Source organism: Zootoca vivipara, chromosome 2 (genome assembly GCF_965207765.1).
Source record: "Zootoca vivipara chromosome 2, rZooViv2.hap1.1, whole genome shotgun sequence".
Taxonomy (NCBI): Eukaryota; Metazoa; Chordata; class Lepidosauria; order Squamata; family Lacertidae; genus Zootoca; species Zootoca vivipara.
Window position 1 is genome coordinate 62,552,520 of NC_142584.1, and position 24,379 is coordinate 62,576,898.

General features: G+C 41.7%; 1 protein-coding gene across 6 annotated transcripts in view; it reads left to right on the forward strand.

The window, feature by feature from the left end:
- Positions 1-24,379, forward strand: part of LARP1 (La ribonucleoprotein 1, translational regulator) — a 106,390-nt gene that overhangs the window by 55,320 nt on the left and 26,691 nt on the right. For all 6 annotated transcript variants that reach the window (XM_060271625.2, XM_035105727.3, XM_060271623.2 and 3 more), the window contains exons 2-3: positions 19,445-19,506; positions 23,474-23,539. Coding sequence is in view for 4 of the 6 variants with exons in the window: in XM_035105727.3 (XP_034961618.2) it covers positions 19,445-19,506; positions 23,474-23,539 (128 nt within the window). In the remaining 2 variants the exon portion in view is untranslated. The remainder of the gene's footprint in view (positions 1-19,444; positions 19,507-23,473; positions 23,540-24,379) is intronic.

The following is a 24,379-nucleotide window of genomic DNA, read 5'->3' on the forward strand; positions in this document are numbered from 1 at the left end:
GTTCATTATCTTGGTAACATTAAAGCTGCCTCACTGACAAACTGCTCTGATGCAGTTTTTTGTGTTTAGCCTGGTTGAATAGTATCCATCTCAAATGTTAGTGAATTTGAGGAATAGGTTGCTGATGCTGATGAATACTTACTAAGTGACACAGTATTAAAAGGGTTGTTAAAGTCTGTTAAAAGGAGAAGGGGTGTGAATGGTTCCTTAAAACAGGTGGAGAAACCAATAGTCTTCCAGATATTGTTGGACTACAGCTCCCACAATTCCTGATCATTGGCAGTGCTGGTTGGGACTGATGCAAGTAGCAATCCAGCAACATGTGGAGGGCTGCAACCCTGCTTTAAAATACATTTCAAAAGATGTTAGCTTTTTCAAAGTGGAGATAAAGAGATGTTCATTTGAGCTATACCTAAATTCAGTTACTTTTGCTTGCACATAAATGCTGTTAGAAATATTTACGCTCTTGTAAACAAACAAAACTAAGCTTGTATTATGGTTTTGGCTCATAGCTCCTAAAGCTGCAGCTGGTGTGTATGGAGAGAGACAAGCCAAATGCTATAAAGTGCCACATGGTTTTAAACCACGATTAGCAATGTAGGCTGACTCAGCAAAAATGTGCAAGGTTCTCCCTCTATCAGTATAATGGGCTGTTTTGAAAACTTGCATTAAGCTCCTTTCATAATACATTGTTTGTTGCAGATAAAACATTGCAAGCCTTACAAAAATAATGGCCAGAAAGATTGCTGTTTTAGTCTATGGCATCAAATAAAACAGACTTAAAAACTAACAAATTTGTTGTGGCTTAAGCTTTCATAGAGTAAAGCCTTCTTCATCTGATCCATGAGGTGCTATCATAAATTGACAGGGAATTAAAATAATTTATATAATGAACGATTTGTATCTGAATAAGCGTGCATGCACATGAAAGCTCATACCAATGACAAACTTAGTTGGTCTCTAAGGTGCTACTGGAAGGATTTTTTTATTTTTTAAAAAATCATATTTCTAATTAGAGATCCTAGTTTTTCTAAAATGTGGCTGCTAGAATTCTAACTGCAGCTTGCAAAATCTGTTCAGGTCTCTTATAACACATTGCAGCAAAGTATGGATAGCTGGCTAGACTGTCTGTGTCCAGGTTCATCAGAGTTCTTCCATTTCTCTCTTTAAAACCCTGGTAATTTCCATGCTAATCCGAGGAAAGCTTGTGAGATCTTCCCCATCTCTAGTAATTAGCGATGAGTGGTAAAGATCAAGTGAACAAAAAGTAGGTTACATAGCCCCAAGCACCTTGTCTTGAATTTTCAAGCTGCATCAACTGAAATTCATCCCACAATGCTACATCAGACAGTGCTTTTGACACATCCTCGGACAGAACTGCCATAATTGTGGCATTTAGACTGATGAAGGTGAAGGTAAATGATTTTGTCTTGACAACATGTTTAGCAAACATGTTACAGCAGGCGCTGAAGGTTTTTTTAATCCTTTCATGTGGTACTAAGCCATGAGCTACTTGGAATATCTCTGCTGGACACCACTCCCAAGTATGTGGTGGTTAGCAGAGAAATGTTTCCTTGCTGTTACGGCCACAGAGTAGGCTCAGTAGTGAACTTTTACCTGTGTCTAGTCATATTTGATGTGATCCTTCTACCACCTGCATTCTAGTAGTCTTGCTACCTGCTTCCCTAGCTAAGTTACTAGGTAAACCAGGGACCAGGCTATGCCCTGTGAGAGAGAACCCTTAGGAACAATTGTGCTAACCTCCTGAGCAATTGAGACTAAGGCTTGGTGTGCTGGACATGCCAACAGGAAATTCCTTGAGGACATTTTGGAAACCACTGAATTCAGTTCATTTCTGGACTGTCGTAATGGATTCACTGCCCCTACAGGATTCACTGGCCAAAACTAGCAGGAAGTGGTCTGAATGTGACTGGAGAGGTACGGAAAAATCCACCACAGCACAGTGCAGTTGAGAACTCTAGGTCTGTAGTGATACACCATAGTAAGTTGCCCTGCCCCAGACCAATTTTGGTGCTACATCAATACGGCAAGTGGATGTAGCTAAGAGAGTTCCCTTCCTTCAAGAATAAATAATGAATAATAGTTTAGTTATAATTTACCTGGTATTAAACTGGTAGGTCATCTTTTGCAGCCTGGGTGGCCAGCCTGTGGGACAGCCAGCAGTTCTTTATTGCACACAGGAGCAGAAGGGGCTGCCTCTGGCATAAGAGTCCATCCAATATGCTTGCCACGTTGCAGTCAGATCTCTCGCTCAGTATGCTTGAGGCAGAATTGTAATGAGGCATGGAGGTTGGATGACAAAAGTGGTTGATCAACTGTGTTTTACTATTTGGGTGTTGAAGGCAAGAGTGGAAATTGTCCAGAACAATTAAGTGAACCTGTAAATGAGCAGAGAATTAAGCCAGGTGCTTCAGCCAGGGTGAAGGGAAAGCGGGGCTTTCGGCAGCCGGCGAAAAGTCCCCGCACCAGCGCACTTCGGCACCGGGTGATGGGGCCGAAGTGCGCCGATGCGGGGGTGTTTTGCCGGCTGCCTTCCCCATGGTTTGGGGAAGGCAGCCAGCGAAAACGTCCCTGCACCGGCGCGCTTCGGCTCCGGGTGACGCAGTGTCGGGCGGAGGGGGGAGCAGAGAATCCTCCGCTTTCCCCCACCACACACTGCCCGGGATCGGACAAGGCTTCTCCAGCCTCGTCCCGTCCCCGCAGTGTCGGGCGGTGTGGGGAGGAAACGCAGGATCCTCCGCTTTCCCACACACACACTGCCTGGGGATCTGACGAGGCTGGAGTAGCCTCGTCCCATCCCCGCCTTGTCGGGTAGTGGGGGGGGGGAAGTGGAGGATCCGAAAAGCTCCCGCCGCGGACTGGCTTGGCGGCGGGGGGAAGAATCCACTTCTCCCCCCCTTCTTCCCACGCTACAGCCTTTGTGTTCCGCTGGTCTCTGCCGGTTGCAGAGTATACCTGAAGTATACCTGAGTATACCTGAAGGAGCCTTGGCCCAGTATACCTGAAGGAGCGTCTCCAACCCCATTGTTCTGTCAGGACACTGAGGTCCAGCATCAAGGCCCTTCTGGCGGTTCCCTCACTGCGAGAAGCAAAGCTACAGGGAACCAGGCAGAGGGCCTTCTCAGTAGTGGCACCCACCCTGTGAAACGCCCTCCCATCAGATGTCAAAGAAATAAATAACTACCTGACATTTAGAAGACATCTGAAGGCAGCCCTGTTCAGAGAAGTTTTTAATGTGTGACATTTTAATGTACGGTATTTTAAATTTTTGTTGGAAGCCGCCCAGATTAGCTGGGGAAACCCAGCCAGATGGGTGGGGTACGAAGAAGAAGAAGAAGAAGAAGAAGAAGAAGAAGAAGAAGAAGAAGAAGAAGAAGAAGAAGAAGAAGAAGAAGAAATCATTATTTTATTGAATTTCCCTTTTTAATTCTAGGACACATACTAGGTAGTACTTGAGCTACAGGCACAGAAGATCTCTTTCACATGTCAAAAGAATGCAACTTTCTCAGGCTTTGGTGCTTTCTTCTGTTTTACTTTTTTGTTGTTAATCCAGTGTTTAAAATTAGAAACATATATTATTGAGCAGTATAGGTTTCTACACTGGTTATATCATTCAGATATTTGAGTGAGTCATGTCTTGCGTCGTTAATACTTGCTTACACCTAAGCCATTTTAGGATGCTTCAGAATTGTTTTGCTCGTTTAAATGCCCTAATGGCAACTGTTCAAAAAGAAGGTTGTAATAATGCATCCAGGGGTTTCATCTCTGTTTCTTTCCAAGTATGGCTGATCTTTGGACAGCCCTCATGGGATTTTAAAAATTTATCTGTGACTAATGTAAGTTACGCTTTTCTGCTTGAGTTCTTGATTTTTGTACAGTTTTAAGGTACCCTTCCTGAACGGGAACTGCTTGTTTTTGTGTATTAGGTTTTCACCTTCCAGCAGCAAGTAGGATTGTGTCTGGTATGGAATGCTATCTATCTGAAGAAAATGAACCTGCATCAAAACTGAGTCCCTCTGCTACAAGGATCTGTGCTCAGACAAGCAGCTAAGGCACTGCTACTACATTTCAAAAGGCAGAGTGGTCACTCTGAGGCTCTGAAGGGAACTGCAAGCATTTTAAATTAGATTCTGGAATTCGGCTGCCAACTCCTCTGTGCTTTTTGCTCTCCTTGTCACGGTGGCTGGTGGCTGCTGCAGAACTCGTTGCTCTCATTTGCATGGGCCAAGAAGTAGAACAGATCGCCCTGTATTGCTGGATTGCAGCCTGTCACTCATATGCAGAGCGCACCATTCTCTGCAGACTTGGGCACAAGCCAGTTACCTTGGCAGAAGGGGATGAAAGCTATCTGACAAGGGGGAGGAGATTGGCTTTCCTTTTGGCATGGGACAGAGATAGGTGGCCTCTTTGGGTTGTCATGGAGGGTTGAGGGTGGGAATGTAGGCATTATTTATAGCACTAAATATAGTTGACTCTGCTTTCATAGAACAAGATTTGGGTCATGTGACCATTTTCCTCCTTCCTTGGCTGCTGGTCTGTGCTGAGCTCATGTATCTGAATAGGTAATAATTAACTGTTAACGAGCTTTTCATTAGAGGCCTGACTGTGTATGCACAGGGAGGCAGAGCCAAGGCTTTGTGGAAAAACCTGCTTTCTCTCTCAGGACAAGGTTGCAGTGCTTTTAGGCTGGTGTCCCCTCTTTGAATGCTCACTAGCGTTCATTCCCTGAATAACTTGTGTGGCAGTTACTCCTGTTGTAAAAATTTTGCAGAGCTACACGGCCCTAGAATTAAGTGGATCCTTGACCCAGGAAGAGTCCAGGTATCCTGGCAAGCAGACAAAGTTTAAGCGTCTCCTGCCCACCAAATAACAGAGACCAAACCAGGACGTGCGAAGCAAGGCACTTTTATTTTTGCTGTTGCAACAGGGTCCTTCCTCTCACACAGGAGAACAAGGAAGGAACCCCAAACAAAGATGTCTTGCCCTTAAAAAGAGATTTGAAATTGGTTTCAGCCCACCCCCCAGAAGCATCATCCATATGTCACAGAAGGGGTGTAGCCCAAGACCCCCCCTCCCTAGATTCATCATAGGTACATCATGAAAGGGGAGGTCTGGTGGCAGTAATCTGAGCACCCTGGACCCTGCCCCCTGCCCCCAGAACCTAATCAACAAAATTGAGAGATATTTACATTTCCCTGTTTCCCAGCCAAGTTAATCACACCCTTTTGTCTGGCAGTCAGGTATCAGGATGCCAGGGATTATCACTTTAATTCCTGAGACAATGAGAAGGTTCCCCCCACCCCCCTTCTTCTTTGCAGAGGAACACCTGGTCAGAGAGAGTCAAAATGGTGTCAGTCAGGCCTGTTTTCCTGTGCTGCTTCAGACATGTTTCTGTACATTCATGTACATGTTTTATGAACAATTATTATATATATATATATGACCTCAAAATTCTTATAACAATATCCCCCATTTGGGGCTATAATTTTTCTTAAAAATTGTTGCCCCACAAAAGAATAACCAGATGTGTTGTTTTAGTACTTTGGGAGAAGCATTTCTCAAAAATGGTCTACGTATTTCATTTAACAGGATGGTCCACCAATATTGACTGGAAAGTGCAGTTTGTTTGTTTACCCTTTTGTGTGTTCTTCAGGTGTCAAAAGCTAGCTCTCCTCTGGTTGCACACCTCCATCGTGGCACAACAGCAACAATCCCTGGTGAATCCCCTTAGGGCTTTCATATTGACCATGTCGCCTGGCACCCCCCATAGCTGCCACAGGTTTGGACATGTCATGAGAGAGATGCCTTTGCCTTGGGCTTCCTATGGGCCTTTATTATAGGCTCTGGCCTTGCACTGTAGGGAGTTGCCCAGTTGCTCTTAAAGGAAGAAAGCTACTTGCACCTTGGATACACTTGCCCAATTAGAACTGACCCAATTAGAATTTATACAGCCCCATAAAACATGTCCAAATTAGTCAAATTTAACTCTAAAAGGGATCATTCCTGTTAAATCAAGACATAAATACCTTCATTTATCTGGTGTTTCATGGATCTTGGGGCTTATTCTTGGTAAAATGATTTAAAACAATCTAAAATTGTGTAAGAAGGCTGGCACACTGCAGAGTGCCAGGTGGGACAAGAAAACGTGGTCATAAGTTGATCTAATCTAAATACTGGACTATGCAATATCCTGATCCTTTAAAAGGCATACAATAATACAAAAAAAATCATTGGGACACTATACATTAAACAAAAAAAAACAATTAAACACAAAATTGGTTCACCCCCCCCTCCTTGTGGAAATAACATACTGTCAGACATAGTTCAATGTTTCTGTCGAATATCACACAACATAAAACATAATCATATATCAGTTGTATGTCTTGAGGCCATCATGATCTTGAGACAATTCCGGCTGCTTTTAAATCCTAGGGCACAGAGTCTTGAGGTCAAGGAGAGAGAATGTCCTTGCAATTCACTTTCCCCCTTTGTCCCAAAGTCATTTGACACATTTCAGTGTTCCTATATAACACATAATGCACAAAACCTTCAAATTATTAATTATACGCCACTTGTATATCTTGAGGCAATCAGGTGAACTTGAGATAATTCTTGCTGCTTTTGCATGTATCTCCAACAAGGGGGTTTTCTTGTCTGCCTTCGAGTCACTGGGAGGAAGTTAACAGTACTTCTATGCCAGCACTTCTAAACCTTGCTGAAACGTTATAGCTTTCTAGGTCCTCCTTCTTAGGTTGTGATCAAAGAGATAAAATGTCAATTTGGTTTCCTGTAAAACATCCTTTTGAAAATAGGCCTGCAGGGGGTTGGGGTCTGAAGATATAATTAGTTAAAAAATAATAATAATAAATAGTATAATAATGATAAAGTCAAGAAAGGGGAGAATATTCTAGAAATTTCTTCTTGGGAAGCTGCAAAGAATATAAGATCATAGTTAAGCATTTTATTCATCTAAATATTATTATTATCATTCATATTTAATTACTGCTGTTATTGTCTGCTCAGTCAGTTTAATTTACTTCACCTAGTTTGGCTGTGGAGGAAACAAAGGACAAAAATTTTGTTAATTAGGACACAATCGATAAGTTATTAACATTTTCCTTATGTGGTTCTGAATTCTCTTTGAGGTTCACGTATCTTGTTTGAAAGGGATTAATATTATTATTATTATTATTTACAGGAAAGAATGAGTTAGATGCTACATTTGTATGTACAGAAAGAAAAAGTAGAAATACCAAAAAAAAGATACAAAAATAAAACAATAAAATTTAGATTACCACTCACACAACAATTTTTCAAATGAAATTGGACTTGACACAAAGATATCAGATTTTTTTAAAAAAAGAATTATCATTAAATAATACAAAGACATTATAAATTGGAGAGGAACCTTAAAGATCTGAAGGTGAAATATCCAATTAAGATGGAAAAATGGTAAAATAACGGAAAAAGCTTTGAAATTCATCATAATAAGAAATACTCAGGCAAGACTACCTGACAAAATACAGTCACAAAACAATACCTGGTTATTGTTAGAATAATTTCATAGACATAATGGAAAAACTGATTTAATAAATGGAAGCAGATTATTTATAAGCTAAAGAGAAGCGCCAAAGAGAAATGAAATTACTGTTTGTATCTCCTCACTCCTCACTTTTTCTTTCTTTTTTTTTTTGTGCTGTGGAAGAAAAAAATTGGCAAAACACTCAATCATTGCTACATTAGAAAAGGGAGGGTTATATTAACATAGGGTAATGCTTCGGGGTGAAATGCAAATGAGAGATAAGTATCCATCCTGAGTACCTGCTAGGAAAGAAATGGAGCCTTTTGTTTGCATAGTCTGTCAACTGGTAGACAGCAATTTTCTATGAATTTCCAAGTGTGGAGGGGGCTTGTTTAGGTGGCGTCCCCCCCCCCCCCATTGGGAGATAATTTTGCATTAAGGTTCTGAAAGAATTTCTCTGCACACTGAATCTCAGTATCCTGCTGGAAAGGGAAAATTATTTCATGTGAAAATCAGTCAGGAAATGTTCCTAAAATGTACAGAGTTTTGCATGTTGAACTGGAATTGGCAGCTTCTAAACAGTTGATGGTTCTCAATGGTTCTTTATCTATTTATTTATTTTTACATAAAGAAATTTAAATTTAAGTTTCATGTGCAAAGCATAACCTTGAACCTCTTAATTAATTTATAAACTACTCAAGAGACAGACTTATAGTAGTACTCTGCTATTTATACCTGTGGAAAGAATCTGGCATGTTAAGATTTTGAAACTTGGCAACCATTTAACTTTGATGGACCAGTAACATACATGAGGTTGTTTTCCCTCAGTGGTTCAAAGCTTTACATTAAGAAATTTGAATAATATTTCATGAGCAGATTATAACCTTTTCGCCCCTTAGTTTAAACCTCCTTTTTCTCCTCTATTTTCCTCTTCAAGCTGACATAGCCTCTGTGCATGTACAGAGTTCATGATTCGGCAGTCTATTATACCCTTTTTTTTTTTTTTTATACCACCAGGGTTTAAACTCACTTTTCAGTGCTTACAAACACATTTTCTCTCCCTCCTTTTTCTAAGTTTGGAAAGGGTTGGAAGGGATCTTGAGTAATCTAGTCCCCCCCTTCTGAAATATGGGGATCTCAACACTATCACTGCCCTTAGGATACACATACATTTGAGTACAGACGCCTGACTGGGAAGGAAACACAGGCTATGCCCTATCACGGAAGCACATGTGTGTACTAAGGGAAAAATAAGGAAGGGGAAGATTAAAAGTACCAACGTTATATAGAAGCCTTTAGCAAACCTTAAGATTGGATAAAGATTGGGAAATGTTCAAGACTTTCATATGTGCTTAAACTTTAAACCTTAATAGACAACGTGATAAAAACTTATATAATCACTCCATAAAAAAAAACAATTACACTCTTGTTCCAACTCTGAAAACCAATAATCTTTCCTTGCCAGAAAGCAGAGCTGGGCTGAATTTCAACCCATCACCACATCAGACACATTGCCTTTCACATAGCTCTAAAATGGGGGTTAGAAGGGACCCTGAGGTCATTTAGTCTAACCCTCTAAGATACAGGATTCACAAGATTTGAATGAAAATACCAACTTTATACAGAACCCTTGAGCAGATGAGTTGTTTTTTTCTTAAGAGACTGATATTAGGAGCCCAACAATAACCCTTCTGTCCAACACAATTGAAGTTAAAACTAGACTCAGATAGACAATTCCTGGCTATGGAAGCTCTACCTTTGACAAACAAATCACCTTTATTGGAATAGCTGTTCAATTTTCCTTTAGTCAATATTCATCTAGTCACTTGGAGAAAGACTCCCCTTTGGAGCCTCTCTCAATAACAAACATTTGCACACCTCATTCTCATATTTATAATGTTTAAGATTGATCGGTTCAACATTGTTTCTATACTAGAAATTTAAACAAGTTGGCAGTTTTAACTATGCACACTTAAGAAGGCAGTCTATGGATGTTGTAGCCAATTTAAACACACCCCATAACATTCTAAACCTTGAGTACATCTCTTATCCACTTATAGCTGGAGTTTATGAACATTTTCAAGTTTAAAATATTTTCAAAGCATTGAGCAAGCATTTTTAAACTTACAGCTCGTTATTTTCCTTCATCCTGCCCCCTCTTTTTACTTTTGGAGAGGAAACAATGGCCTTCTACAGCCTCTTTAAAACAAACCTTTACACACTACCTCCACTCTTTTAAATATTTGCCATGTTTTTGGGTTGATCAAGCCCTTACATAAGATTATTTAAGCAAGCTTGCCTTAATTTTTATATTATTTTAAACTATGCATGCTTTAAAAAAGGCAGTCTGTGGGTGTCATGGCCAAATTTTAAACACAAACCCCTAATTTCCTAAACCTGGATTATATCTCTCATTTACTTTAAAGGAAACAACTATCTATAGCAGACACAAGGAACAGACGCACATACACGTAACAGACAACACAGACAACATGTAACATGCAAACATATATAATTTTATACCATAACATACTTTGCAGGATTCCTCACAAAACTTTTCCCATTCAGAGTTCACCAGGGTTAATTTTAAAGCGGAGATTCACTGTATGTTAAAGGAACCTCCTGGTAGCCATTTCCCCTCATCTGGGTGGTCCATAGTAAATCGGACCCTATGTTTTTTTCTTACAAAGTTTTTGCAATTGGTTCCCTTCAAGCTTGTCCGCCCCGGGGATTTCATGCCGATTTAAGAGAACGAATTGGAGTGGACTTTCATCCTCAAAGTCCTTACCGGAGCCAAGCCTCAGTTGTGCTTTGCCTCGGTTGGGAGTCTGGGAAAGGAATTCCTTAGAGTGGGTTGCACCCATTTTACTTCTGTCTTTTTATACTGCAGTTCTGGGTCCCCGACCCTGTTCCTGGACACTCTTAACTTCCCGAGTCTATGACTCACCCCCACGTCCTAGTGGTGTTCCTGCCTGCCGTTCGCGTGCACTAACTACTAGGCGGCCTGGTGCAGCTAAAACCCTATTGGAACCCTCCCACTGGTCATCAATTGCCTGAGGGTTCCACAGCAACTTCCCTGCCTCTTACACACTAGACTCAGGTCCTACTGAACGCTTGCCTACGCAATGTCAGGTCGGAACTGAGGAATACAGAGTAGAAAGGAACAGGCGCACTTGCATTCCCTGGTCACGGGTCCTACCCAACAAGGGTCGCCGTGGCAGGGGGGCGTCTTCACCCGAAGATTAAGAGCAGAGGAATAGGAAACAGAGCTGGGATAGCCAGATTCCCAGATTGGTAGAAAAGCGACAGTTTGCTCAGACTTCTGCTCAGTTTGGCAGAAGGGAGCTGGGACAGTCTTTCTAAGCTCTGCGTTTAACGTAAAGACTGTTGCCCGGGACCTCAGTTCTACTCTGTAACTGTGCCTGGCAGCCTTGCTGCAACTAAAGTCCAAAGAGGAGAGTAGAAAAGGATAGTCCAAGTGGAGAAATAGATTTTTAGTTGCTGTGGTTCTTAGCTCACCCAAGGTGTCCCCTTTTAATACTCACGACCGATCCTTTCAGTCGAATCCCGTTGTCTCCAGCTTCCAACTGGTTCCTAAAAAAAAACAGCCTTGTCCCTTTAAACGTTGCTTCGTCCTGGGGGTCCCGCTTGGACTCTCAATTACTACCAAGTGCCTCGGGTCCTGAGGTTGGTTTACCCCCCTGCAAAAGAGGCAAGGGCGCGCTGGGCTCCCCTTCCTCAGTGAACCCGGAGCTCAAGGCAAAACTGGGTCCCCGAAGTGGTCGCCAAACTGTTGTAAAAATTTTGCAGAGCTACACGGCCCTAGAATTAAGTGGATCCTTGACCCAGGAAGAGTCCAGGTATCCTGGCAAGCAGACAAAGTTTAAGCGTCTCCTGCCCACCAAATAACAGAGACCAAACCAGGACGTGCGAAGCAAGGCACTTTTATTTTTGCTGTTGCAACAGGGTCCTTCCTCTCACACAGGAGAACAAGGAAGGAACCCCAAACAAAGATGTCTTGCCCTTAAAAAGAGATTTGAAATTGGTTTCAGCCCACCCCCCAGAAGCATCATCCATATGTCACAGAAGGGGTGTAGCCCAAGACCCCCCCTCCCTAGATTCATCATAGGTACATCATGAAAGGGGAGGTCTGGTGGCAGTAATCTGAGCACCCTGGACCCTGCCCCCTGCCCCCAGAACCTAATCAACAAAATTGAGAGATATTTACATTTCCCTGTTTCCCAGCCAAGTTAATCACACCCTTTTGTCTGGCAGTCAGGTATCAGGATGCCAGGGATTATCACTTTAATTCCTGAGACAATGAGAAGGTTCCCCCCACCCCCCTTCTTCTTTGCAGAGGAACACCTGGTCAGAGAGAGTCAAAATGGTGTCAGTCAGGCCTGTTTTCCTGTGCTGCTTCAGACATGTTTCTGTACATTCATGTACATGTTTTATGAACAATTATTATATATATATATATGACCTCAAAATTCTTATAACACTCCCATACTGCAACACTGTTTTGAGGTACCAATTTCTCGACAGCGAAACTTCTTGGCTTAAGAAAGACGTTGATTGTAAGAGGTGCTATTCATTCTGAGTATAAAGAAAGTCTGACCCACATAACTTTTGATTACTTTTTTGCTGCTGACTTGTAAAGCTGCTGTAGCTGTTGGGTGAACTCTGAAGTTGCCCAAGTGAGGATAGTTGTTAGAAGCCAGCAGCTTGTGTTCATGGAGGTGCATTGTGACAGCTGAAAAATATGTAGCTTTTCCCAAGAAATGTCGTACAGTCCCGGCCAATGGTCATGATAGACAGGCACAGGTGGAAGGACTAACGTGGCATTCAGCTGGGTTGCAGCTCTCTTCCGGAAGTGACAAAAACCAGCCCACTCTTGCATTCCCCCCTCCCTCTTTCCTATGTTAACAGCTTCTCTTACCTTGAGTGTGTGCTTCCAGATTTGACTATAGTGACAAAGGCAATCAACCTTTGGATTTGTTGTAAAAATTTTGCAGAGCTACACGGCCCTAGAATTAAGTGGATCCTTGACCCAGGAAGAGTCCAGGTATCCTGGCAAGCAGACAAAGTTTAAGCGTCTCCTGCCCACCAAATAACAGAGACCAAACCAGGACGTGCGAAGCAAGGCACTTTTATTTTTGCTGTTGCAACAGGGTCCTTCCTCTCACACAGGAGAACAAGGAAGGAACCCCAAACAAAGATGTCTTGCCCTTAAAAAGAGATTTGAAATTGGTTTCAGCCCACCCCCCAGAAGCATCATCCATATGTCACAGAAGGGGTGTAGCCCAAGACCCCCCCTCCCTAGATTCATCATAGGTACATCATGAAAGGGGAGGTCTGGTGGCAGTAATCTGAGCACCCTGGACCCTGCCCCCTGCCCCCAGAACCTAATCAACAAAATTGAGAGATATTTACATTTCCCTGTTTCCCAGCCAAGTTAATCACACCCTTTTGTCTGGCAGTCAGGTATCAGGATGCCAGGGATTATCACTTTAATTCCTGAGACAATGAGAAGGTTCCCCCCACCCCCCTTCTTCTTTGCAGAGGAACACCTGGTCAGAGAGAGTCAAAATGGTGTCAGTCAGGCCTGTTTTCCTGTGCTGCTTCAGACATGTTTCTGTACATTCATGTACATGTTTTATGAACAATTATTATATATATATATATGACCTCAAAATTCTTATAACAGATTTCTCACTGAATTGTTGTTTTCCAGTTTAATATGCTGCAAGTGAAGAGGTACATTTGTCAAAAAGCTGTTATTTTTTCTCTGTCTTTCCGTCTCTAGCCTTTGAAAAGACATAGTGACCTAGCCTAGCTGATTTTAAAAAGGTGGGAGGGAGGTGCCCTTTGAATTAGAATGGGAGTGAAATCCTTTGAGCAAATGACCTTGAGCATGGATATTATTTGCCTTCCCTCGCTTTTAGCTCAAAGGCGCTGTGTGTGTGTCTCTGTCCATGCATGTGTGCTAAATATGCATTTGCTGCTAACATCAGACTGGTTTTTATAAGCGTCCCCTCTGTATCTTTCTGGAACTGGTGTTTTTTTAGTAGGTCTGCCTTGTTAGTGCGGGACTTAAAGGGCTGGTAGTACATTTACAGTATGCTGCCATCTGGTGATAAAAGGTCTATAGATGCTTTTTGTGAGTTATTTTGATGGCATTAGAACATTAGAATAATTCACAATAGAGGTGGGCAGGCGTCAGACTTTCAGAATCTATTCTGTTAACTGGATTCCTGGGAATCCACCACCTGCAGCCAGGTGCAACATAGTGGCTGGGGTGGAGCCAGAGGCAAAGTGATGGCTCAGGGGAGAACCTGCTGCCTACCTGCATTGGGATGATCTGCATTTACCACTAAAAATCTACACTGGGAGTTACTACAGATCCTGGTATGGGGTGGCAGAGAAGCTTTCTTTTTTCTTACAATTGTTAACCATTGCAGATCGGAAATCCATTACAATACATTCATGAGTATTCTAGCATTGGGGATGCTATCAATATGGCTTTCACAACATCTAAAGCAAACGGCTATGGCAAAAAAAACACCACATTACACTACACAGCAGTTGCAGGATACTAATACCCTGTAAGGTGCTTTACTAGATGCCATTATGTCAACTTTTTAAAAGTTTTTTTTAAGGTTATGTTTGTTTACACTTTGCTACGTCAGCTTGGAAGCAGGTGTGACAAAGGGGCATTTCTTAACCCCTCCCTTTCTGCCCTATCTGGTGTGAGCAAGCAGCAAAGCTATGGAGTGGGGTTGGGTTAGTAGAATCATAGAATTACAGAGTTTAAAGAAGACCACAAGGGTTATCTAGTCCAACCACCTCCAATGCAGTAATCTTTTTGTCCAAATGTGGGGCTCGATCTCATGACCTTGAGATTGAGTCTCATGCTTTACCGACTGAGCTATAGTAATGCAGCCTTAAGTCAAAAGTGAGACAGCTCCTGCCCCTTCTCACTTATAGTCCAAAAGATGGAAGAAGTGATGGAGAAGGAACAGGAAAGCAAGCAAACTCAGGTATCAGTTCTTTATAATGTTACGTAGTTCTTACAATGAGAAACTGGGGGAGAAACAGTTGAAGGAAGAGGAGAAACCAAATAGAATTGGTCTTCCAGCAGAATTGGTGGGAGTTCGGCTGCTGCAGTCTGATGGAATGGTTACTGCCAGATGATAGTTGTTTTTCCTTGAGGCTTAAGGATGGGGCTACAGCTTCCACTCATCTGCCTAATTTTACTCCTTTGCCTTATGCTCTAATCTCTCATTTCATCAACAGCACATCATGCTTTGAGAATTAAATTAAAAGTGAAACTAAAAACATAATAAAAAAATCCACTTTGGATTTGGGCTGTGTGTGGCGTTTGTTTGTTTTTTACAATCAAATGGTGTATAAACATAATGAAATGAAATAGAGTCCACCATTGCACAAAACTTCTACTATAGGAGAGCATGGGCAGAAAAGATGGACCTGAACCATCTCTTCCTTGGTGGAGATATGAAAACATGAAATTATTGGACCAGTAAAAAAGTAGTAAAGATAAAGTATTGGACCAGTAGTAAAGAAGTCCCTAAGTTTTTAGGTGCTTTGTTATAAACAAGCACAATATAAATGAACATAAACTATAATTTATAGGTAGTGGTGGGGAACCAGTTTTCCCCACCCCCTGGCCTACTTTCATTTGATGATACAGTTGTTGCAGTCCAATGTTGGTCTTCAAACAGCCCTTCTGGGAATCACTTAGTGTGAAGCGTGAACCAGATATAAAAATGGAGACAATGGGAACACAAATAGAGGATGTTATCCTGCAGCATTGAACATTTATTCTGGCTCTACTCATCTACTCATTGCTGGCATGTGGCCCTAAACATGCTCCCCCTGAGGGAATGTAACTGGAGACGAATTGTTACAGCTCTGTGTACTCTTTTTAGGTAATAGAATCCCACATAATGGCTCACACAGACATTTGCATCACTTGATTGCATAACACTTTGATTATCTACACTGATTTGAAACAATATGAAAAGTTCCGTCTGTACGCTTGTATATGCAATTGCTCATTCACACATGCAAATTGTTCTCTGCTTCTGAAATCAAGTGCCATGAACTGGTTATGAAAGTTGTGAGTTCTCCAGCAATAATGTGCTCTTTTCTCTAGAGCAGAGTGTTTCCTAACCTTGAGTCTCCAGCTGTTTTTGGATTACAACTCCCATCATCCCTAGCTAGCGAGACCAGTGGTTAGGGATGATGGGAATTGTAGTCAAAAAACAGCTTGAGACCCAAGGTTGGGAAACACTGGCTAGAGCAGGCATCCCCAAACTTCAGCCCTCCAGATGTTTTGGACTACAATTCCCATCTTCCCCAACCACTGGTCCTGTTAGCTAGGGATCATGGGAGTTGTAGGCCAAAACATCTGGAGGGCCGCAGTTTGGGGGTGCCTGGGCTAGAGCATAAGTTCCCAATGTGGTGCCTGATAGTAGCATAGCTGCCAAGTTATCCCTTTTTAAAGGGAAATTCCCTTATGCTGAATAGGCTTCCTCGTGAGAAAAGGGAAAACTTGGCAGCTATGGATAGTAGTTGCTGGAAGGCTTTTACCACACTAAGTGGATTTGGTTCCTGGAATCTCAGCAGAGAGTTGCATGCCAAACAGGAGTTGGTATACTATTGTTAATGCAGTACTAATCACTGTATTTTGCTTATTGCTAATGTTATCATGTGACATTTACATAACCATACAAAATTGGCGAATGCAATATCATTCCCTAAATTAAAAAGTAAGTCTTAATTAAAAGTTGCTAGGCTTTTGATGTGGTAGAAGTTACTTGGCTTTCTTATTTACTTTGGTTCTTTTCAAATTCAAACCTGTTCAGAGGGGTGAATGGCAGTCTTTTCTACCGTTGTTGGTTGTTGCAGTTTTATGTTTAGCCCAGTGGTTTTCAAGCTATGGCTTCCCTCTCCCCTCCCTTGGGGGAAATTCAGAATGAATGGAAGGGGAAAGAAAGCTCAGGGAGCAATAGGTCCTTGTGACTATCACAGCCTTTATCTTACTAAGCCAAGTGATATTAAAGATTGTATGCACTTTAGCAGAAGACTGTTTAATTCTATGATTTTTGAGGGTGGATGGTTGATTGCTCCTGTCATTGCCGCTTCAGCTTGGTCTGCTTTTGGAAAGAAGCTCTACATTGTTCTTGACAGACTAGGAAAACTTGCCCATTTTTTTTAACACTTCCTAGAAAGTGATCCTCAGCAGTGTTGTTGGAAGTGGCCACCCTTAGAAACCAACCTTTGGAACGTTTTTTCCATCCACCCAGCAATGCCATCATGTTTGAATTTTTGCTGCCTCAGCTTGTTGTGAATAAATCCCTGCATGTTAAAATATCATTTAGGATCATCCAGAGTCTCGTGTGGCAGTGCCCCGTTCTATTTTTGTGAAATAGTTTGCCAGGATGACTGTGGCTGGTTCTGAGTGCCTTCTGCTTTTTCTCTTGTTTTGAACCGGGACTGTTACTTAGCCTTTTCATTTTTAAGGGAAATTAGTTGTTCCTCTAGGTCACTTTGTGGCATGTTAATTGGAGGTTTGCTCCTTCGCTAGCTCTCAGGGTTCTGTGTTCTTTGGGATCAAAAAGCAGATTTTCCTTCAATCGTGAACTTTTTTTCTGTAATCCATGAGGTGGATTGATTTGCTCTGTACTTTAACCTTCAGAGATACTCACATAGTTTAGAAACAGGCACATGTGGCAGGAAGACAGTATTGACAGTGGAAATGTTAATGAACTTTAATTAGTATAACTGTGTCTGCATGTGTAGAGTAGCACTTTCCTAGCTACCTATGAAAATCCACATAAACATGTCGTGGAAGGAAAAGCTATATACGGTATGCTGAATTTGTATAAAACAAAGCCATGAAAATTACTACAGTATCAAGTTTTATGTTGTAAACAACTTTTAAATGAACAGTAACACTGCAGTGAAAAAAATGAGCAACGGTAGCGGTGTTAGTCTGTAAGAAACAAACCCTCCAAAATCCATAGTTGGGCAGTACTTTTATTGCTCCATTGAAGGAATTGTTCAGCTGTGGGTTTTAGCATTCTTTCTCCCTCTACAGTAAGGTTCTCCCAGTAGCAGTACTGCATATAGCTGTTCCTGATCTGTAACCAGAGACTTTTGTATGGTACAAAGTCAAAATAACAATTTATTTTTCATGCACTGGTCTTTTCTGATTTAGTTGATTTGTTGCAGGTTAAAATTGGCGGGAGTTGTCCATGTTACATGGGGTTGCTGAAATCTGCTGTGTGGACATTTTAATCACCATACACCCCCTGGCCAAAAAAAAATCCCTTTATGGTTGGATGTGCTGGATATAGCAATAGAGCTGGCTTTAATTTGAGTGCTTTGAAGGGTATCAGGATACTGAACAAAAAGCCAGTGCCAGCCTCCCCACTTGCATGCCCTTCTCAAATTTGCCTTCCCTGCTTCCAGTTCCAGGGCCATAACCAATCACTAAGAAACACAGGAGTGATGTTCCTCAGCTATGGTCTCATTTCATGCATACAATAATAGAATCATTTCTGCTCAACAATGTAATTTTTAGTAGCGTTAAGTATCTATGCTTATTCAGATCTTTTAGCTGACACCCTGCTTTTGAAAAGCCTGGAAGTGTGTTCCTTTTTTCACTTTAAAAAATTGCCTTCCATCCATGAGGTGCATATTATGGATAATGTTGGCAGTCTATACGCTATCCCTTCATTAGCACATGTTGCATACCGTACTAGGATTCTTACAGCAATGGTGATTTTGTGCTACTAGCAAAGTTCAGGAGAGACTCTCTCGTATTATTGTGCCTAAAATCTTTCTCAGCATTGGTTGCCAATCCACAAAAAAGTGGTGGGCCCACAGTAAGCTGCTTACCAACCTTCCCCCCCCCCCCCGGTTGGATGAACAAAGCAAAACTGTATGCTCCCTGCATAAGGGTGTAGTTCTGTAGATCCATACACAACCCAAATACTGGGAAAACCATACTGTACTAAGGGAATACAATAGAAGCTGGCAGCAGAGTTTGGGAGAGTACTCTGCAACTTGCTGTTTTCTTGCTACTACACAGCTAGCTTTTGCCCTGCTTTGGTGGGGAAGCCTTCTTATTTTGAGATTTTGATTTATAGTTAGTTGCTTCTGGTACATTTTGTTGTTGCTGCTGTGGTATTCGGCATCTTTAGGGGATTTAAATTCTTGGTCTCATGGGTTATTTTACTAGTGAAATAAAGGTAACCTCCCAATTTGGCATTGTCCAGCCACTGGGATGCTCTGTCACACCCTCCACTAGGGGGCAGGCTCCTCTGAAGAAAGAATTAAGAGAAAGTAGGAAGCACTGCCTACTCCTGCCCACTCCTAGGTAGTAGACAGTACTTCCTCCCAAGAGTTGGCATTTTCCTTCCTTTGCAGTGAATGGACACAGCAGGTTCACAGCCTGGCCTTGGGAGCCAGTTCTAGCCGGTAATAACTTCTCTTCATGCCAGGCTTGAAAACTAAGATATTGCCCATGGGTGGGTGAGAACTATTTGAAGATAAATGCTGTCCATTTACTCTCAGATGGAACATTATGCATTTTCTGGGTACAGAGTGCTTAGAGCAATCTATTAAGAAGGGGGGAAATCTCAGTAGAGTCATGGCTCTACATATTGAACTTGAATATCATGTTTCAATCTACTGATCTTCCCAGTAGTTATGGAAAAGAGACTTGATTTTCTTAAGAGACTGACCTGGTCGTTCCTTGGAAGGTAGATGAATGTTAAGTGTGATTGCATGGAGTGATACAATAGGGACTAAAAACCGCTTCAGTGACCAACTTAGAATATTAATTTTTTGGCTTTTCTTCCCTCTCACTAGAGCATTCAACCCCAGCCAAGGTGGTGAAAGCTGCAAATCCAAGGCAACGTAAAGGAAGCAAGGCAAGTACTAGTGTTCATATTTGTGAATACTCCAAAGTTGTGTATCAGAATGAATTTGTGGGACTGTTTCAGCTTTATTATGTGGGTTAACGGTGGTTCTCAGAGCTGTCTTACTTGTGGTTTCTTGACAAAACTTGAAGGTAGGTTTAGGGGTCTTTATTTTTTGTTTCCAGTTCTAACTTTCATGATCAGCACCTTTTTAGTATATCTGTTCTTCGGCTTTCCTTGCTCCTGCACCATCAGTACATGTGCACCTGTTCTGTGCTTGTGGCACTCAGTGGTCTGCAAGTACATGGCTTAATCTGTGTGCAGCTGCTGGTTGAATGGATGATTCTGTCGTACGATAGGAGATTTATCTGGAAAGCCTTTTGCAAATACTTTTTCAGCTTTGACTCAATTTGCCTGTTACTGGTTTGGTAACAAACAACTCCTGTTAACTCTTTTTGGGAAGTTATGCCCATATCCTTCCCACCCTCCATCATTGGCTGGTTTCTTTAACCCTCTGGGCTTCTCTGCTGTTTATTCCTTGAATATAATAGGTTGCCTTCTGCTACACTTGGTGCCCATGGAGCAGTTTTAGTCCATGGTAAAAATGCTTCAGTCTGCAATGCTGCACATCAGAAAAACTGATGTTTGCAGAAAAACTGAAGTTGCATGTCTGGTTTTAGCTACTATACCTGTACCAAGTAGGCTTGGGTTTATGCGCTATTTTTTTCTGGGCACTAGAGACTGCATCATAAGAACAGACCTGTTGAATCAGACCAGAGACTCATCCTGTTCTGCACAATGGCAAACTAGATGTTTATGGTATGTTCACAAGCAAGATGTGAGGGCAATAGCACATTCCTGGTGTTGAATGCAATGTTTGGTCCTGGAGGCCAACAACACTAGTAGCTATGTTTAACTTCATCCCACCATTAATTTATCCAATTCCCCATTAAAGCAAAAGATGGGGTGTGACTACTTAAATTGTTCCCTCAGGCACACACACCAGAGATGCCGTGCAACATTTTGTTGCAGGGGGCACTCTTTGTGATAACAAATTAATAACAAAAATAGTTTCCCTTGTATAACAAAAGTAGTTTCCTGTGTATGTTTGCTATGGGTTGTAGGCAATAAAGTTTCATTATTAATGAAATGCCTTCCTTCCTAAAAGTGTGCTCTTGTGTTGTTCTTGTCCAGCTTCATTTGCCCTCTCTGCAACCTTTTTGCTTACTTTATATGTAGTTTTTTAGGGGACTTGACACCTTACATGCAGGTTCTGTTCCAAACTTTAGAGAGGTCTTTAAGGTGATATACTTCAGGCTAGATCAGAAGAAATCTCAATGGAATATCAAGGGTTAGAAAATGAAAATAGCTGGAAGCAGGATATGCCATTGATTTGATCTGCAGTCACAGGCTCTGCTAGAGGGCAAAGCTCAAGATGTGCTTGCAAATCAAAAGGCTCTGCTAATTGAAGATCAGTCAGTCATGGCAAAGTTCATTGAATTATAACATAACATTTATGTGCCACCCGGTATTCCTAGGTATAGACTGTGATGTTTAATGAATAAAATATTACTGTTTGAAAACATAATGGCAGTAATGCAGCAAGCAACCTTGGCTCAGTAAGGGAGAGAGCTGGATGGTTAACTTTATGCAGCCAATTTTACAAAACAAAAAATTGCCGTGTCATGTGTAAGGATAGCAAAATCTTCCCCATGTAAGATTAATCCATTGTACAGTGTCATGCAACTTCCCCTATCTTCTAAGGATATCACTGTTTGCTATTTCCTCCTTTTTCTGGTGCCTGAATTCCTTCTTCCCATACTTACTTCGGAAGCAGCATCTGTCCTTGCTCAAACCTGCTTCTCTTTCCACATCACATACCCCCACCCACATAAGAAGAATAAAGTCAACCCTTTTTAAAAAAGCAAACCTGTTGCATAAGTCTGTTTTATCTTAAGGTGATGTTGCATGTTGCAGACAGTGCGGAGAAACAGATGCGCAAATGACTTGGAGATCCACTTAATTATTCCAGGGCAGCTGGTATTGTTCCAGGAGAAGATACAAATGCTCCTTGCATGTGCATCTGTTGAGCTTGTGTGTATTTGCTGAAATGCACACAAAGGGATATGTGTGAGGCACTTGCATATCTGCTTTTGGCATCACAGGTGGCACTGTGGATTAAACCACAGAGCCTAGGGCTTACCGATCAGAAGGTCGGCAGTTCGAATCTCCGCGACGGGGTGAGCTTCCGTTGCTCAGCCCCTGCTCCTGCCAACCTCGCAGTTCGAAAGCATGTCAAAGTGCAAGTAGATAAATAGGTACCGCTCCGGCGGAAAGGTAAACTGTTTCTGTGCGCTGCTCTGGTTCACTAGAAGCGGCTTAGTCATGCTGGCCACATGACGTGGAAGCTGTACGCCGGTTCCCTTGGCCAGTAAAGCGAGATGAGCGCCGCAACCCTAGAGTCCTCAGCGACTGGACAATGGTCAGGGGTCCCTTTATTTTTACCTTTAAAATATGTGAAACTGCTTTTAGGCCCCAACTGAAGTATCCTTACAAGGCAAGAAATGTGGGCCAAATCGATCAGGATTAGCTTTTGAGATTTCCCCTTATTGTATGTATGATATTCTTGCCATTTAAACCCCAAACATCACTATTTCTGTTCATTTATTTAATTTTTTTTGTTTATTTTCAACATTTGAAAATATGCCCTCCACTGAGTTTTAAAGGTGTGAAAAATGCATATGAAAACAAAATTTAACATAAAATACAGCAACAACCATATAATCTGGACTACAGTCACAGAGCAATAAAGCCACGGAGCAGCAACAACAGAAAAATGAAGTGCTAGCAATACCAAATGCACCTCATCTCTCCCCAAAGGCCAGGATGAAAAGGTGCATCTTCAGTTGCCATTTAAAAGAAAACTGTGTTGAGGTGAGACACAACTCAGAGAGGATGTAATTCCATACATATTGGTTACCATAGACCTCATTGGGTGTGGAAGCTCCCAAAAGGGTCCCCCAGAAGCTTTTAAGGACCAAGCCAGTTGGTATGAGATGAAGTGTATTTTCAGATCATTTGAGCCCAAGTCATTTAGAACTTTGAATCTTGCCATAAGCACCTTAAATTAGGCCCAGAAGATAATCAGCAACCAATGCAGTTGTTTCAAAATACTGTATGTGTTTTATGAGAATGGCTAGCCACACCCCCAGAATTAATTATCGCCCCAACCTTTCGTAGCACTGTGTTGCTAGTGTAAACAATGTTCACTAGGTGGCACTGTGTTTGCAATGACAACATTTAGTCATGTCTTAATTGCTGAAACTGAGTTGAAGCCCCTCCTTCCATTGCATTTTAAGGAGGAACAAATCAGTGGTGCATCACAAGACTGTGGAAATTGCAGCATTGAAATGTGTCAGGAACAGTTCAGAAGACGAGAACAAGAATTTAAAGAAAGCAGGTTAAATGTACCCAGCAATGCTCTTTTTAAAAGGTGTTTTGCAGTTTTAATTCTAAATGCTTGTGTACATTTGTATTGCACAAAACACTTGATATAAATAGTCTTAAGAATTACTCTCTCTGCCAATTGGTGTCACAGGGTAACAAAGTCAAAGATGAATGGGCCTCTAGAGAATGGGTTGCCTTCCAAAGATGGATTGCAGCTTCCATCAGCCCAGCCAACATAACCAATTGTCAGGGATGGGGGGAGCTGTAGTCCAACAACGCCTCAAGAGCTTCATGCTAGCTACCCCTGCTCTAGTGAATGTAAGATTAGGCGCTGCCCATTTACTGTACTCTGTCATGGCATTTGAAATCTGAAATGTTGTTCATCATGAAAAAGGACAGAAATAGTAGGTGCTTAATGTGGATTTTTAAAAGAGGTGAAAAGTTCTACTGGAGAAATATTGCAGTTTTACAAAGGGGAACTCCTTCCTATATGATACTCTGTTGATTTGATATCTCTTGCTTGTCTTACTAGGTTGGTGACTTTGGGGATGCCACAAACTGGCCAACGCCAGGAGAAATAGCTCACAAGAGTGTCCAGGTAAAACACCCATTCTGACTTGAGAAGGAAGGTGCTTCTGTTCTTTGGCATGATTGTGGATGACTAGGGTTTCTGAGCAAATAGTGTTCTGTGCAGAAGCACAGAATTTTCCTTGTAGTGAAGTGGCTTGCTATGATGGTAGCATTACAATCCTATTCATGTCTACTGAGCAGGAAGTCCCATTAAGTTAAATGAGACCTACTTTAGGTAACTGTGTTGAATTGCAGCCTTGATATATATTTTTCTTATGCCTAGGCACCACTGTGAAAGTTTGTCTAGTTTAGAAGTAAGGTTTTTTAAAAAAAGGTTTTTAGAGTCAGAGTTATATCCAACTAAGTGATTGTGTGAGCAGAACAACTTCTTGCACAGTGGAACCTCCTATTCTCTGTGTGTTCACACAGCCCCAAAACTACTCTTGGTGGTTCCCTCATCCCTCTAGAACAGATTTGGGGATGATGCAGGGGGAGGAGAGGAAGGGAAATTTGTGTTGCAGTGATTTAGTGGGATACAACCCAGAATAACTTTAGGCTTAAATTTTTGCAGTGCATCAGGTTAACATTTGCACCCTTCTATAAATGTAGTTTCTATTTAGTCTCCTTAAATCCTGCCAGTTAAATAAAAGCTGAGAATTTTTTAAAAAAAGTATATATAGAGTAAGGGATCCCTTAAGATTATTTTATATGTGTGTGTGTTGAAAGGGAAGTAACACGGTGGTAAGAACTATGTCCCCTTACACCTAATACAATGAAAATTGAGAAAAATCGGGGTTTGGGGGGGAATGGTACCTTAATTGCCTCCAAAGATAGGTGTTCCCTCAATTTCCTGTTTGAGAGTGTTTAT